The 15,227-nt window shown below is 37.5% G+C and overlaps 1 protein-coding gene across 7 annotated transcripts in view; it reads right to left on the bottom strand.

Annotated features, from left to right (window-relative positions):
- EPHA7 (EPH receptor A7) overlaps nt 1–15,227 on the bottom strand; it is a 202,450-nt gene that overhangs the window by 66,765 nt on the left and 120,458 nt on the right. For 5 of the 7 annotated variants that reach the window (XM_010404019.4, XM_010403976.3, XM_010404012.3 and 2 more), the window contains exons 7-10: nt 12,493–12,661; nt 4,936–5,044; nt 4,187–4,242; nt 237–362 (exon numbers count right to left, since the gene is read on the bottom strand). In XM_010404019.4, the coding sequence (XP_010402321.1) occupies nt 237–362; nt 4,187–4,242; nt 4,936–5,044; nt 12,493–12,661 (460 nt within the window). The remainder of the gene's footprint in view (nt 1–236; nt 363–4,186; nt 4,243–4,935; nt 5,045–12,492; nt 12,662–15,227) is intronic. The other 2 variants (XM_010403987.3, XM_010404004.3) reach the window with 1 other exon arrangement.

Below are 15,227 nucleotides of genomic sequence, written 5' to 3'. Positions count from 1 at the left end.
TCAAGCAAGACTTTTAATTTACTCATTTATTTGGCTTTTTTTAGTTTTTGTTGGGCTTTTCCCCTATTTGTTTTTACATTTTAGAAGCGAGTGCAGCTTCATTGCTCTTAACCACTCTGGCAAATGCAGAAAGTTCTTCTATACCTGAGGTATAATTATTTGCCTGTCATTATGATGTATGAGTTTCGATCCCGGCTAAATGGAACAGTTGAATCAGGAAGCCACGGCAGCCTTACCTGCGCCAATCACACGCTCAATTTTAATACAAGAGGCATCTAGCTCCTTGGCGAATTGATGGACAGCTCTATTTGGGTCCTCGTAGGTTTCAGGGTCAATGTAGGTTTTGGTGCCTGGAAATTTAACTGTAATGATGTAAGAAAGCATGACTGTGATGAAGCAAAAGCACTTATTGTGCAGTCAGCCCAGGAATTTCATTATGCAGAGTGCTCCTTGGAAGAGTGAACCTGTTTCCATGCTGCCTGAGTCAGAGACGCTCTGAGAGGCAACCTTAGTTTTAGGCATCATCTGTAAGCATGCTGACACAAGTATACACAATTCCATCTCTGAAAAATGACTAACACTAGCATCTGCATCTCCTCTTGAACTGAAAGAAGTAATAAATATTAAATAGTGCTTAATGGAATAAAATGCAAGGGTTGAGTGGGAGTAAAAACAAAGCAGGGGAAAGGATGTAACACCAGCAGAGGAGGTGAAAGCTTCTTTTCTGTGTAAGGACAGCTTCTCCTCCTCACCCAGGATGTGTAAACAGCATTTCTTCATGTTACTTCCCTCCTCTAGTGGGATTTGAAAGGCTCCTCACCCTCTTGAATTTCCTTAAACTAGTGACTATAATATTGTTTGTAGACAGTGGCAACACCACTTAGAAATTACATCCTCAGGTAGGTTTCTTGCACCGTAGTATGAACATGAAAAACACTTGTAGCCAGCTTGTAAAGGCACAGGAAGGGAAAGTGGCCTCTGTGGCACAATTATGTCCTCTCTCAAGCCCCTAAGTGAATAATATGCAGCAACTTGTTTTTTTGCTCATTCTTTCTCCATGCTTAGTGCAACTCAGGCAGCATAGTGCTCTGGCCAGCATGCAGTTTTTTCCCTTAGTTTGCTGATGATTCAGGTAAATTAATTTTTGCTCTTCTGGTCATAGTACAAACTCCCGGTGATAGTAGAGCAACCCTGGAAATCAATTAATCAAGCAATTTTTATGAAATAAATTTGCTCACAAGGATTATACTCTTGAGCTTTAATTAAATCAGTGAATTAAAACTCAATATGAAAGTGCAAAAATGTTGCTCTGTTAATTGATATATTGATATACAACAACAGGATCAAAAGTCAATATAAAACATAAATAATTTACAGTTGCTTTGTCTTATTTTAATTTAACAAAAAATATATTAAATTTGAAAATATATTGAAAAAGAGCTTAGCAATCATGTGTATCTATGTTTTAGATGGTATTAATGACCTAAATCCACAAAACATAAGAAAAAAAAAACCCTAGAGAAATTGTTTCAGGAATATAATGAATTTATAGCCAGAGAAATTATTCGAAATGTTACCCAAATGTTGTTATCTGTCACATCATGTATTTAAATGGATGTTTCTTTAGTTGTATTGGAAATTTGTATGCTGTAATTTTTTAAAATTATAAATATTTATGTCTTAAAACCAAAAGAGACTGGACAAAATGAGAATTAAGCAGTAGGTTGACCTCCAGTAGTAGTGCTTTAAGGCAAGGAGATGGAGAAGGAGACATCCTCTTGTGTTTGTGATAAAGGGCCTGGTTTGGAAGTAACCCTGTGAATCTCAAGTGGGCCTCTGATGGTTCTTTGTTCAAGCTGTCATAAAACATTTTGACAGGCCAAGGCTATCCTGGCATAGCAACATGAAATAATGCTGGCCTGCATTTGCAGACATTGTTAGATGAAAAAGGGAGGAGGAAACCAAATATAAATCTGAATTGCTTGACTAAAGTCCTCCATTGTACTTGTATCTTCAAGTGTAGCACTTGAGGTCACAGAGAGATGAAGGGAACTGAAATGAAATATATGATAGTCCATTAAATGCACTGCTTTAAAATCTGTTTTAAAAAATGTTTGCTTGTAAGTTTTTGTTCTAAGTAAGTGCTTGTTGTAAGTCACATTTTTGAAAATCCAGTCTGGTACCTCAGCACAGAAGAATGTTGTCTAGATGTTGTGGAGCAAAAGGCCACTGAACTGGTGTTCACAGCTCTGTGACCAAGCTGGTGACCACAGCACTGGGTTCCATCTCATTCTGTAAATGGCTATCAAATGAAATTAAATACTACATCTACAATCAACAGACGATGAAAAACTAGTTTGGCAAGAAGTGACTTATATTTGGTGCCATGATTTAATAAGAAAGACTGTGTATGCTCAATGTTCAGACTAATTTGCTAAATACCCAGATTTCTTGAAAGTAAAATGAGGGAAAAGAACACTTATAAAATCTCACCAGTTCTGGATCAACTATTAATTATTAAGTAGCAGCTTTCATATTAATGAATTTACACTTTTACTGAAATTAAAAAAAGAATGTTACCAAAAACAGAAATAAGAAATTATTTAGTTAGCATATCCCTTTTCTTTATACACTGACATACGAGAATACATAGTTGATCTTTTCCTTCAAGGACATAATGGGAATTTTAAAAGTAAAAGGAGTAGCTCTTCTGGAGATGTGAAAAGCTTATAATGCATTATGAGAGGCAAATATCAAATCCATCACTCCCAGAAGAGTAGCATTTAAGTAAAATGAGATTTTTGACAAATTCTTTAAAATACGCTGCACTGCGAAGTGCATGATAAATAATTCTTATCTTATTATTCTTTTCTACCTTTCTTGCACAGTTTATGAGTTGATTGACTAAAGCTGCAATGATGTCACTACTTAGTTTGACACTCACTGCATTTAAAGAATTTAGGTAGCCACACACCCAAACTTAAGAAATGTGGTCAATTTCCAGCTGATTTTTTCAGGGAAGAAAGGTAAAACCGAACCTTGATCTGATTTTGAGTGGAGCTTTGGCTAGAACTATTCCTTTAAAGAGAAATGCATTGAGAACATGCTAACAATTTATGACTAGTGGCTACTTAATTTTCCATGTGACATTACTTTCAGATAATAGCTCATGATTTTAACATATATAAAATAAATCCTATTGCTTTCATTAAAAAAAAATAATAATCTGATGGATTAAAGCTACAACTTCAGTTACTGGTAGACAACAAAGACTAATTACCGCACAGCATGACTAAATGGAAGTTGTACTAATATGAGAGTGACCAGGTATGGGAGAAGACTAGAAACCCAGGCATTGTTCTGTGTCAGAATTTATGTTCAGTTTAATTCTGTGATTTTTTTCAATTATGGTTGCTCAAAATAATTTTGCAACTTAGTTTACCACACTTCCTGAGTTAATGACTAATTTGAAAAGAAATTAAAACATTCCTCTCTTCTTACATTTTCAATTGTCATCAACCCAAGAAAGATGTGTTTTATTGAGTTTTCTCAGGGTTCTAGTATAAGTTGAGATGGTAGATGTGATTTTAACAAGAGAGGCTTTAGGTACTATTCTTAGCTAGGCAAGTAATTCTAGATCACAGAACAGTAATGAAGTGGTTGACCTTTCTCTTCATATTAAATATTCTATTTTTAAGGCCATTATGTTTTATAAATATTGATGGTACTGTATTCACAGTAGCAGAAAACAGCTTTTGAGCAGAACAGCTTCATTTTAGGGTGATGCAGTGACTCACACTTTCTTAATCTGAAATTTGCCTGAGGTAAGGATCAAATAGTCATGTAGGCAAAGGTCTCTTGAATACTGCATCTCAGAGGGATCATTAGGACAATGTGAAACATGTATTCAAAGCAACCAAAAGAAAACAAAAAATGCAGAATGAAAACAACAGTATATCATAGACATGTATAGAAATAAAACCATCTGTGTGAGCAATCTTGACTGTAATCTGCATTCTTTTTGTGTAGGTTACATTTTTACAGTGTTTAACTTCCCACTTGCTATTTACATAGCATTTTTGAATTTCCTATGGCATTATCGTTCATGGAGTCTTGGTTTAGTATTGTCTACACTATTGCAATTGGGAATTTTTGAAAGCGGGGGGGGAAAAAGCAAAACACTTACAATGAAAGTAAAGTTCTTCATCCCCTTCTTGATCCGCTTTGCTATAGCCACAATGCCTGAAAAGAAAGTAAAACATCAGTTCTACTGGTAAATAATGATTTACTTCTCACATCTAAAGTCCTGACAAAATCAGTTCTGCAGGCTGGAATTTTCAGGCACTGAGCACCTAACTGCTGTAGGCCCTTTGAAACTTTCACCTGTAATTCTATTGACAGCAGAGTTTTAAATAAATCATGAACAGTTACAATCAAAAGGCTTTTGTATCAAATACCAGTTGGGACAGGTCCTAGAAAAAAATTCTAGTTCTGGTGAAAGGCTTCTATAGATAAAACAGAGGATTAAAGAACTTGAAAGTAGAACACTGTTTTACATGAGGTTATTCTTAAACTTACTGCTGTGTCTCTTTTTCTTGAATGTAAAGTCATTTAAAGGCTGATCAGATAAAGTGTCAGACTTCTCCATGTGAGAAAACTGAACAGAAAGGGAGACTTTGAGGAATACAGGTAAAGAACCTGCTAGGGGTTCCTTTTACAGCACATTTACATAGGACAAAAAGAACATCTTGATATAAGTATCTTGCCAAAGTAAGAGGAAAAACCATATAATTGATAATGGGATTTAAATGAAAATTGTTCTTACTAATAATTATTTCTGTTTCAGTTTTGCAAATTACTATCCAGGTTCAACTGTGTCTCAAGAGTTCACAAGAGTGGTGTCAGGTGTGCTTATGTCCATCAAAGATGCAATACCTTCGTCCAATGATGAATCCAAACACCATGAAGACCAGGATGATAGTTCCTGCCACAGCAACCACAGCTATGATAATAACAGGATTCTGTTCACTGGAAACAGCTGTGGCTACAAAACAGAGCACAGAGCTGACATTAGTTAAAAATTAATCCCTACAAAGGGACTTCAAAAATTTAAGTCAATCATCATGAATTGTAGATGTTGTAGACTGCCTTTGTCTGAAACAATTACATTGATAAAGTTAGTCTAAAGAAGGGCCTCTAATCGAAATTCAGCTAAATGCTGTGTGAGTTAATGACTGTCTACATGGAATAAAAAGAAGCCAAGCTGGAATTTCCTTGGCCAAAGTGGTACAGCCATTAGCTGAAAGCCAGCACCACTAGCATCAGTCACTTCCATTACCTACTACTGCTTTGCTGCCTTCTGTTTTGACTCCCTCCTAAAAGGGAAGTCCTGGACATCCCTGTAAGGAGGAATGGTAGGATAGTAATCCCTAACTCTGCTCCTAGCCTCCCCTCTAAAACTCATTGATATGACTTTGATGGTTTCCAAGGAAATAGTGTCTTTAAGAAAAATGTTTGAGCTGAAACACTATTAACACAGATTTCCTAGGTAGCATATTTCAATCTCTTACTGCTATTAATCATTGTAAATGGCTATTATTACTTACATTTGTTTCTGTTAGCAACAAAAAGGTGCTTCCACATTAATACAAAATGGAATTCTCCATGCTTCAGAGAATTTTCATGCTAAAATATCCACACATTATTGCTCTTTTTTATTCAGATATGCCAATTCTATTAATATATGCAAATATATACATGTCACATTAATGTAAACTGAGGATGTAAATACTTAGCCTGAGAAACCTTGAGGCTTGTTAAATACATTGCTTGCCTGATATCTAATAAGGGTGGCCAGGTACTCAGACACATTAAATAAGCACAGCTCTACTGAACTCTGTGGAGCTGTACTGGTTTATAACACTGAGGATCTAAACCAGATGACTAGAGGATGAGACATCAGGGACCGTGGAACTGAGAGTCACCTGGAATCACAGAATCACAAGATTATAGAATCATTTAGGTTGGAAAAGACCTCCAAGATCATGTCCAACCTTTGACCAAACACTACCATATTAACTAAACCATAGCACTAAATGCCACTTACAGTGGCACTTGGAACACCTCCCTGGGCGGCCCATTCCAATGCCTAACCATCAGTTCAGTGACAAAATTCTTCCTGATATTCCCTGATGAATCTTGAGGCTCTGTCTTCTTGTCCTGTCACTAGTTGCCTGGAAGAAGAGACCGACCCCCACATTACAACAAGCTCCATTCATGTACTTTTAGAGAGTGATAAGGTCACCTCTGAGCCTCCTTTTCTCCAGGCTAAACAACCCCAGCCCCCTTAGCTACTCCTCCTCAGGTTTGTGCTGCAGACCCTTCCCCAGCTCTGTTGCCCTTCTCTGGACATGCTCCACCAACTCAATGTCCTTTTTAAAGTGAGGCGCCCAGAAGTGGATACAGGACTCAAGGTGTGGCCTCACCAGTGCCAAATACAGAGGACCGAGCACTGTACTAATCCCACTGGTCACAGTATTCCTGAAACAAGCCAGGATGCCATTGGCCTTTTTGGCCACCTGGACACACACTGGCTCATGTTCAGTTAGCTGTTGATCAGCACCCCCAGGTCCTTTTTCACTGGCCCACCTTCCAGCCACTCTTTCCCTGGCCTGTAGTGCTGCATGAGATTGCTGTGACCCAAGTGCAGGACTCAACAATTTGCCATACTAAACCTCATACAGTTGTCTTTGGCCCATCAATTCAGACTGTGCAGATCCTTCTAGAGAGCTTTCCAACCCTCCAGCAGATCAACATTCCTGTCCAACTTAGTGTCATCTGCGAGCTTACTGAGGGTGTCCAAATCGTCAATTAGGATATTAAAAAGGACTAGCCCCAATATCGAGTTTTGGGGAACCCCACTGGTGACCATCCACCAGCTGGATGTAGCACTATTCACTACCATTCTCTGGGCCTGGATATCCAGCCATTTTTTAAGCCACCAAACAGCGTACCTGTCTAAGCCACGGACTGCTAGTCTCTCCAGGAGAATGCTGTGGGAGTAAGTATTGAAGGCTTTACTGAAGTCCAGGTGGACAACATCCCCATAGCAGGCAACTTGGTAATAAAAGGAGATCAGGTTGATCAAGGAGGACCTGCTTTTCCTAAGCCCATGCTGGCTGTGCCTGATCCATTTGTTGTCCGGTATGTGCTGTGGGATAACACTCAAAATGATCTGATCCATGACCTTCCCTGGCACCGAGGTCAGGCTGACCTTGGCCTGTAGTTCTCCAGATCCTCCTTCCAACCCTTCTCGTAGATGGGTGTCATATTGGCCAATCTCCAGTCATCTGGGACCTCAGCCTTTTCATTATCCGTGGTTACAATGTTGTCCTCCACATCCAAAAAAAGGATGGAGATTTTCCTTGACCTTCTTTTTGTTTTTAATTTATTTATACAAACACTTACTATCTTTCACAACAGTGGCCAGATTGAGTTCTAGCTGAGCTTTCACCTTCCTGACTTCTCTCTACATGACCTAATAACATCCTTATATGCTTCCTGAGTTGCCATCCCCTTTCTTCCAAAGGTCATAAACTCTTTTTTCCCTGACTTCCAGTGAAAGCTCCCTATTCAGCCATGCCAATTTTCTTCCCCACTGGCTCACCTTTCAGCACACAGGGACAGCCTGTTTCTGCACCTGTAAGACTTCCTTCCATGTCCTCCTGTTTGTTACCCATACTGTGTGAACTGGTGTAGATGCACTTCAGCTGGACTGATTTCACCCCCAGCACTGGCACGCCACCCCTAGCCTCACATCTAGTGAGCCTGGTCTTATCCCCTTCTCCCTTCAAACCTAGTTTAAAATGCTGTCAATCAGCCCTGCAAACTTACGGGTTAGAATCCTTTTCCCCTTTTTAGACAGGTGAACCCCATCTGTCTCCAGCAGGCCTGGGGCCACATAAACTGTCCCACAATTGAAATGCAGCCAACAGATGAACAAGAAGGAAACAAAGGAAACCAAACTGATAGCTGATTAACTAAATTAATGATATGATAATATGGTTAATTGCTGGTAGTGGTTACTGAACAGGAATGTCTACACCAGGATTTATGAATTCCACAAAATTGGGTTCCTGTTACAGACTTCAGAGGTTCCCATAGAAACAAATAAACCAGTCTTTTCTTGGGAAAAGTGAGCCAATCAACATCATTTATTTTTTCACTGATACTGACCTGTACCAACTGTTTCCCCCCAAAATAACAAACTCCTTGTTATACTACACAGATTTAGAATAGTCTGCACTGGAGGCAAATCACACACACATGCATATACACACCCCTCTAATTTTATTTCCTGAAGAAACTTTCTAATTTTTCCATCTTCTCTCTAATGCAAGCAAGGAAGATCACACTATTACTATTACTCTTTAACTAAAAAGAATGAATGCTTATCTTTGCATAACTATAACTTTCTGAGATACACAGGTCAGTAGACTTCCCTATATCCCACTCGTGCAACTTTTAAGAAATAAGTGGTGACTGTCTTGTGCAGAAGCGTAGGGGCATAAGTCATTCAACTCAGTTCCTGCAACATATCTAGGCCATCAAAACAGACAATCCTAAGGAATGTCAAACTTCTGCAAAATACAGCATTTCCTTAAACTGTTCCCTTCTCTCTTTGAACTTCAGTGCAAACCTCACTTGGAAGTGATGAAGAAGCAGCATCCTGTCATAATGGCCAGGGTGTGAAGCTTCATCTATCCAAGAAAGTTTGGAAAAATCCCCAGCCCAGCCTGTCACCTAGTCCAATAGCCAAGATGAGTGCATGGAGGCTGACATATGTGAGTGGGTTGCTCTATATAACTGCCTCACATATTTTGGCTACTGGCACATTCTAGAATCAAGCAGATGATGTTTTTTGGGCTCTGGAAAATGTTGGGGACATGGTACACTGGCCAACTGGTAAGACAGGTGGGATGCACTGTATGATTTATTTTTATATCTTTAAAAAAAAGGTGTGGGGGGGGCCTGACTGTGGGCACAGTCTGATATAAATTCGGTGACAGCAGTCTAAGACATCTGCCTCCATTCAGGTACTCTGCTGCTTCTCTCTTCTGTGTGATTAACTCAGTCTGCTGGTGTAAGGGTGAATCAGAAAACAGCTTCTGGAATGGTCCCTGTGGCTTGGCAGAAATAAAGATGCTAGAGTGTTCTTAGAAGAATGATTTTGGGGTGGAGAAGGTCTTTTCAGAGGGTGCATGCATGGCTACCTGTCACTGGCAATGCCACAATAGGGATGACAGGGAATCAGCACCAGGACACCTCACCTCTGCTCAAACAGTGCTCAGCCTCAGAGGGTGACACAGGGAGCTGGTACTTGAGCATTCAGCTACAGCTGACACCTGACCTGAGCTATAAGATGTGCACGTCCAATGCACAATGCCTAATTTAAAGGAGTTAAATTTAAACCAGCTTTTAAGTACATGGTTGTAGGGATGAGGAATAGATTTAAAAAAGGATATCAGTTGAAAATGCTGTGCTGCTGCTCCAACAACCTTTTCTCACTCAAGCAATCTGAAATGCACGATCTTTGGAAAAGAATTCTTGGTGAAGCTCACCATGAAATCTTCAATGATAACTAGATCCATGTATGCCAATCACTACTTTCTTAAGTATTGTGCTTTATGCCTTGTATAAAAATTTGTAATATTGTTATTTCAGACTTTAGAGTTCAATTTTACACATGCATATTGCTTCAATCTTGTTTGATTTAAACTGATTCGTAGAAAAAGGAAAAAGCAAAGACTTCATGCCAGGTTTTGTCAAGTGCTTCTACTTTAAGAGTGAGAACTGTAACAAAGTCAAAGATTGGACTCAATGACCTCAGAGGTCTTTTCCAACCTAATTGATTCTGCGATTCTATAAATGAAAAAATCTACTTCAGTTACAAAAAGCAGAGGATCATCTTTAGGTCCACAGGCTACAAATCACTTAACCTGACTTTTAAATACTTCAGTGAACCAAGAGATAGAATTGACACTTAAGTGATCTTTTATAGATTTGTGTGTTTTTCCAGAGGAACTTCTGTTTCTAATAGCCAGCCAACAAAAAAATACAATGACCAGAGCCATTGATTGATCTGTGGCAAACACAATGTAGAATAGAAATAGTCTGCTTTTATAAAGCATGTTTACTTCATAATTTTTAATATTTTTCCATAAATATCTATGCAATACTCAACATGTATGGTATGATCCAATACAGGTATAATATATGTACATTTTACATATCAGATAATATTAATATAATGGATATGGTTCCTAAAATATTGAAAAGTGGCTATACAGTTTCTATCACAATTCAGAAAATGGGGCATGGTACAAAAATCTACTTAACTAACAGTGCCAACCAAACAGTGTCAACCAGTGGAAGTGCCAGCAGAAATCCAGTTAGGCAACATGACTAACCAAATGTGATGGTCGTTACATATATTCTTACATAAATATATGTATGTGCATTTTTTTCTTAAAATACTTTGACATTTTTAAAAGCTGCCTTCAGAAATCCACTGGAATAACGAGAAGCCAAAGCCTCTAAACTGTAGCATAACATGGTTTAGTGTTCACCTGCATGGTACTTCCCTTGAGGCATATTTCCAAAAAACAATCCAATAAAGGTCTTCCTTTAAAATGTTAACAAATGACTAATTTGATTACTCTGTAAGTTCTGATAAAACTACAAATAAAATATATGAAACAAAAACTTTAATGTAAAACAATTTTAGAAGAGTTTAATGGAATTTGCTATCTTTTTACCAGCATTTTCATTATTTCTGAAAATCATATATGGGAAACTGTGGATGCTTATCCTTTCTGGAAATTATATTTTATAATGGTGTCTCAAGATAATGGAAAACATGCTACTTTAAAAAATTTCTTTAATGAAAACGCAGGACATTTTTCATGGCATCTCAAAGCACATAGCTGACTTGTAACAAAAAAAAGCTGCTGTGCATCTTGGCCAAACATCTTTGTGGTTTATATGTATTTTTTCATCATCTGAGTCAGAAAAGGAGTACAGGAAAGTGGTCAGTGATGCATTTATTAAAGGCTTTCCTAATCTCCCATATGTTGACCAAACTCCAGTCAAAACCATTTATCTTTGAAATCATCTTTGCTAATCTTAGCAGCTACCAGTTACATTCAGTATGCAAAAAATACTCAGATAATTAAGGAAATGTTGGGGAAACATTTTGATGTACTAATTTTAAACCACTATGGACAATAAATTATCTAATTAGCAGAAACTTATGACAGATTATGACAGACTTCTAATTTGTTTTCCAGAAAACCATTCAAAATAAGAAATTGCTTCTGGCTGTACCTCAGGTTCCCATTCTGCAAAATGGGGATTCTGCTTCTGATTCTTTCTACAGATGGGAAGTATGCTATTAGACACAGAGTTAATAATATTAGTAATAACAGCTTACTGCTGCTATTATGATAATTACTGTTTCAATTATGTCTATTAGATATGTGGTACTATTCACTATTTATAGTTTTTATATTCTGTGTGGAACTAAGGTGGAATCAAGACCTAACTACTGCGTTTTAGGAATAACCACAAGGCGACACCTGGCTGCAACTAATAAGATGCAATAATGTGTGTCTGCACACAGTCTTAGATGGACTGCTGCATTGGGTGCAGAGAGGCTATGGCATCCATACCCTTTGAACTCATAGGCCATGTATTCCTATATTCCCAGATCCAAATCTGGCTGACCTGATGTCAAGGTCAATGTGAAGCAAATGCCCCAAAACAGGGTAACCAAATTTGGGTCTGCAACAAAGGAGTGGAGCTGCCAGGGGCGCAGTTCCTGTGAGCCAGCTCAGGGCTATCAGGTCTCACTGATGGAAGAAGTTTTTTGTTACACAGCTTACAACTTATTATATGAGCCTGAAAGAAACTTAGTATCTTAGAGCCTCCCATTTCTTTACTAAACCAAATTGCCAATGAATTCAAAAGACACTAAAGATGGACTTACAGTTGAAGACACACACATAAAATGATCAAGTTTGGGTTTTTTTCAGAAAATCAAATGGAAAAAAATGGCCTGGAGAAGTCTCTGTGGGTTGAAATTTACTCCTCCCTTTTCTCTCCAGTTACAGAAGAATCTAGTTGAGTTATTCAGCTCACCACTACTCACTTCTTTTATGGGAAAAAAAAAAAAGTCTTTGTGTATTAGAAGGACAGCAAAGGAGAAGAACCTAATATGTAACAAATCTCCTCCAGCCAATTATAGGACTAATTGTCATTTCTATGGTAAAACAAATTATGGAAGCTCATCCTTCAAAAGACAAAGACAAAATCCACCTCCTTGTAGAACCAAATTCTTTCTAATTGTAATTATATTGCTTATGACTCTGTCCTTTCTTGCTTACTTACTACCTCTACAGAAAGGGTTAATTTCCTGTAAACCTAATTCCTTACCTGTGGCTTCTTCCAGTGTGGCAACATCCAGTCTGGGGCTGTAATTTCCATAACCAGCAGCAGTAAAAGCACGAATCTGGAAAACATACACTGTTCCTGGCTTTAGATTATTAATAGAAGCTGAAGTGGACTTGGTTTTCACTGTTGAATAGGTCCTCTCCCTTTGATCCTAGAAACAATAAGACAAAGGATTAAATGACATTTACAGATGAGATTTTATCATGATTGCACAACAGCAACTGACAGCCAGCGTGGGTAGTTTATTTCAATTTGCTGAATGCTCTTTTCCCCCAACAACAAAAATAAAGCATACTCTGTGGTATTACAAAACATTGTCAATGCAATGAAGAGCTCTAAGTGTAACATAAAATTCAAATGGGATGCTCATGTTGTTACTCATAAAACATCCAAACAAAAAATGATTGCTTTTCTAGCTCTGATTAAATTTTGTGAAATTTTGATGAGAAATAACCACAGCTTCCAGGGGAATCTGTGGAGTCTAAACAGTTCAAGGACTGGGAAATTTGTTCTCTCATGGTCAGAACATGACAAACACAGAGCCGCACAACCTGCCTTCATTCTGCATTAATTCAGTTTACAGCTGTCAGAATTTCTTTATTTCTAGAGTACTTAAAAGTTATCATGAATGAAGTCAGACATTATGAAATGGATGGCAAAACTCTGACTGACATCATTACTTTGACATTCTACCCTTCCAACACCTCTAAAAAATATAATATCGCCAGTGTATAATTGGCTGGATTTTGCATAATTTCTGAGGTCCTTAACTCAGTTTTCACTTCAGATTTTTATCTCTGGCTTTTAGTCTTTTCTCAGTTTTAGACTCTATGGCATAAAGGAGAACCCAGGGAAAGAAGCTCAGTATGACACTCCACAAATTTGAAGCTGTAAGATTACAAACCCTATGAGTAATAACTCACTTTCAAATAGTACAAAAGCTGTATCACAGATCATTAGAGTATTCAAAAAGCTCTACTTATTCATCACATTTACTGACACAGATTATCTTTCAGCATAGATATGTGAAGCCCTGTTGATTTTTGGTGGCAGATGCAACCCTGATTTGAAGGGCAGAAGAGATGAATTAACCAACCATCTGAATGCACCACATGACCAGAGAAGCATGAGCCGTACACAGCAGTGCTAATGAGACGGATACAGAGGGAAGGAATAAATCTGTAACTCATTTCAATAATACTTCACCAGCTAAAAGTGATGGAGAGCCTTCCCCTTAGCAGACAGTAAAGTAACAAAGGCTTTTGCTGAAATACAGGGCTATACAGAACATACACGGTTTCTTTTCTCAGATTCAGTAAGGGCTTCTCCTGGTTCCTGCCCAGTCTGTTATTTGAGCAAGCTCACTGTCTTGGCTAGCAACAATTTTCCATATCTTCTCCAAGAGAATTTAAATCATCTGTAAGTGAGGACCATGGTGGAATGTATGTTGGTATGTGAGAAAGAACAGGAATGCTCGAGAGACGAGAAACAAGTGTAAGGAAACCATAAACAGTCAGGTTCAGGACTGTAAGCCACAGCGGAATTTCAGTTTGGGTTTTCATGCATAAACCAGGCTTATTTGAATTGCCAGCAGTCCTTGTATTCAAAAATAAATAAATAACAAAGAAATAAAAATAACCTGTGTTAGAAATCTCAGAGGACAGACTTACTTTGGAGATTTCAGGCAGTTTCCATTCCAGCCCTAGCCAGAAGTGAGAGGTGAAAAAACCACATATCAGAGTATTTCAGAACGACAAAAATGTTTGATTTAATTTGGCTCTAAAAGGAGCTGAAAGTTCAAATCCTTTCATTTTTTTTTCTTTTAAACTAGTGGAACAAAACTTAAACAGCCTCTCTCATTCTGAGCAAGAAAATTATGAAGTAATTCTAAAGCTGAAATGCATTTTTTTGGAAGGAAAACAAGCATTTAAGTATTTATGCAAAAATTTCCTCAGTTAAAGATATAGAGTCCAGTTTATCTGTGACTGTTAGAATGAGCTTTTTATTCTCTTTTATTAATTTCACTGTAGTAAGTATAATACTGGAAGATCTCCTTCCATTACAAAAGAACTTTTACATCAGTTTTTCTCTTCACAAATGTAGAAAACTGGCAAGGAGATTCTGCTGGTTATTTAAAGTTGCATGAGTTTATAGGGAAAATAATAAAAACCACATTCTAAAAGCTATCATATGAAAAGCTGGGTATCTTGGTCATTTTTCTGTCATTTTACGCTACCCATTTAAATTATTTGTTTTATTTGAACAGATTAGAAACTGCTCTGCACACTAAAAAATCCAAGGTTTTTGGTGCTCAATTTCTTTCCTCTTTTTTTTTTTTTTTTTTTTTTTTTTTTTTTTTTTTTTTTGGTGTAGAGCACACTTTTGCCCTTGGTAAATATGTAAATTTTTAAAAATACTTGGACTTTATTTGTGTGTGTATGTACACACACATGCTGGAGGAACAAAAATTACCTGCTAAAATTAGTAAAATTTCCTCCGAGGAACTGTTTAGCTATCTGTACCTATCTGCTAGATTTTGTTATAAGAATCACTAGAGTGAACAACTTAAACTGGAAGTTAGCATCAAAAAATAAAAATTTTATTCCTTTCCCAAATCATATAAAGAACTTTTGATAAGTATATTTGTGTTATTCAGCACTGAAAATCAAATATGACACTTGATATTAGATCCAATCTGGTCTGAATTTACCTAATTC

The sequence above is a fragment of the Corvus cornix genome, chromosome 3 (genome assembly GCF_000738735.6).
Source record: "Corvus cornix cornix isolate S_Up_H32 chromosome 3, ASM73873v5, whole genome shotgun sequence".
Lineage (NCBI taxonomy): Eukaryota > Metazoa > Chordata > Aves > Passeriformes > Corvidae > Corvus > Corvus cornix.
This window is presented reverse-complemented; position numbering and strand designations above follow the sequence as displayed.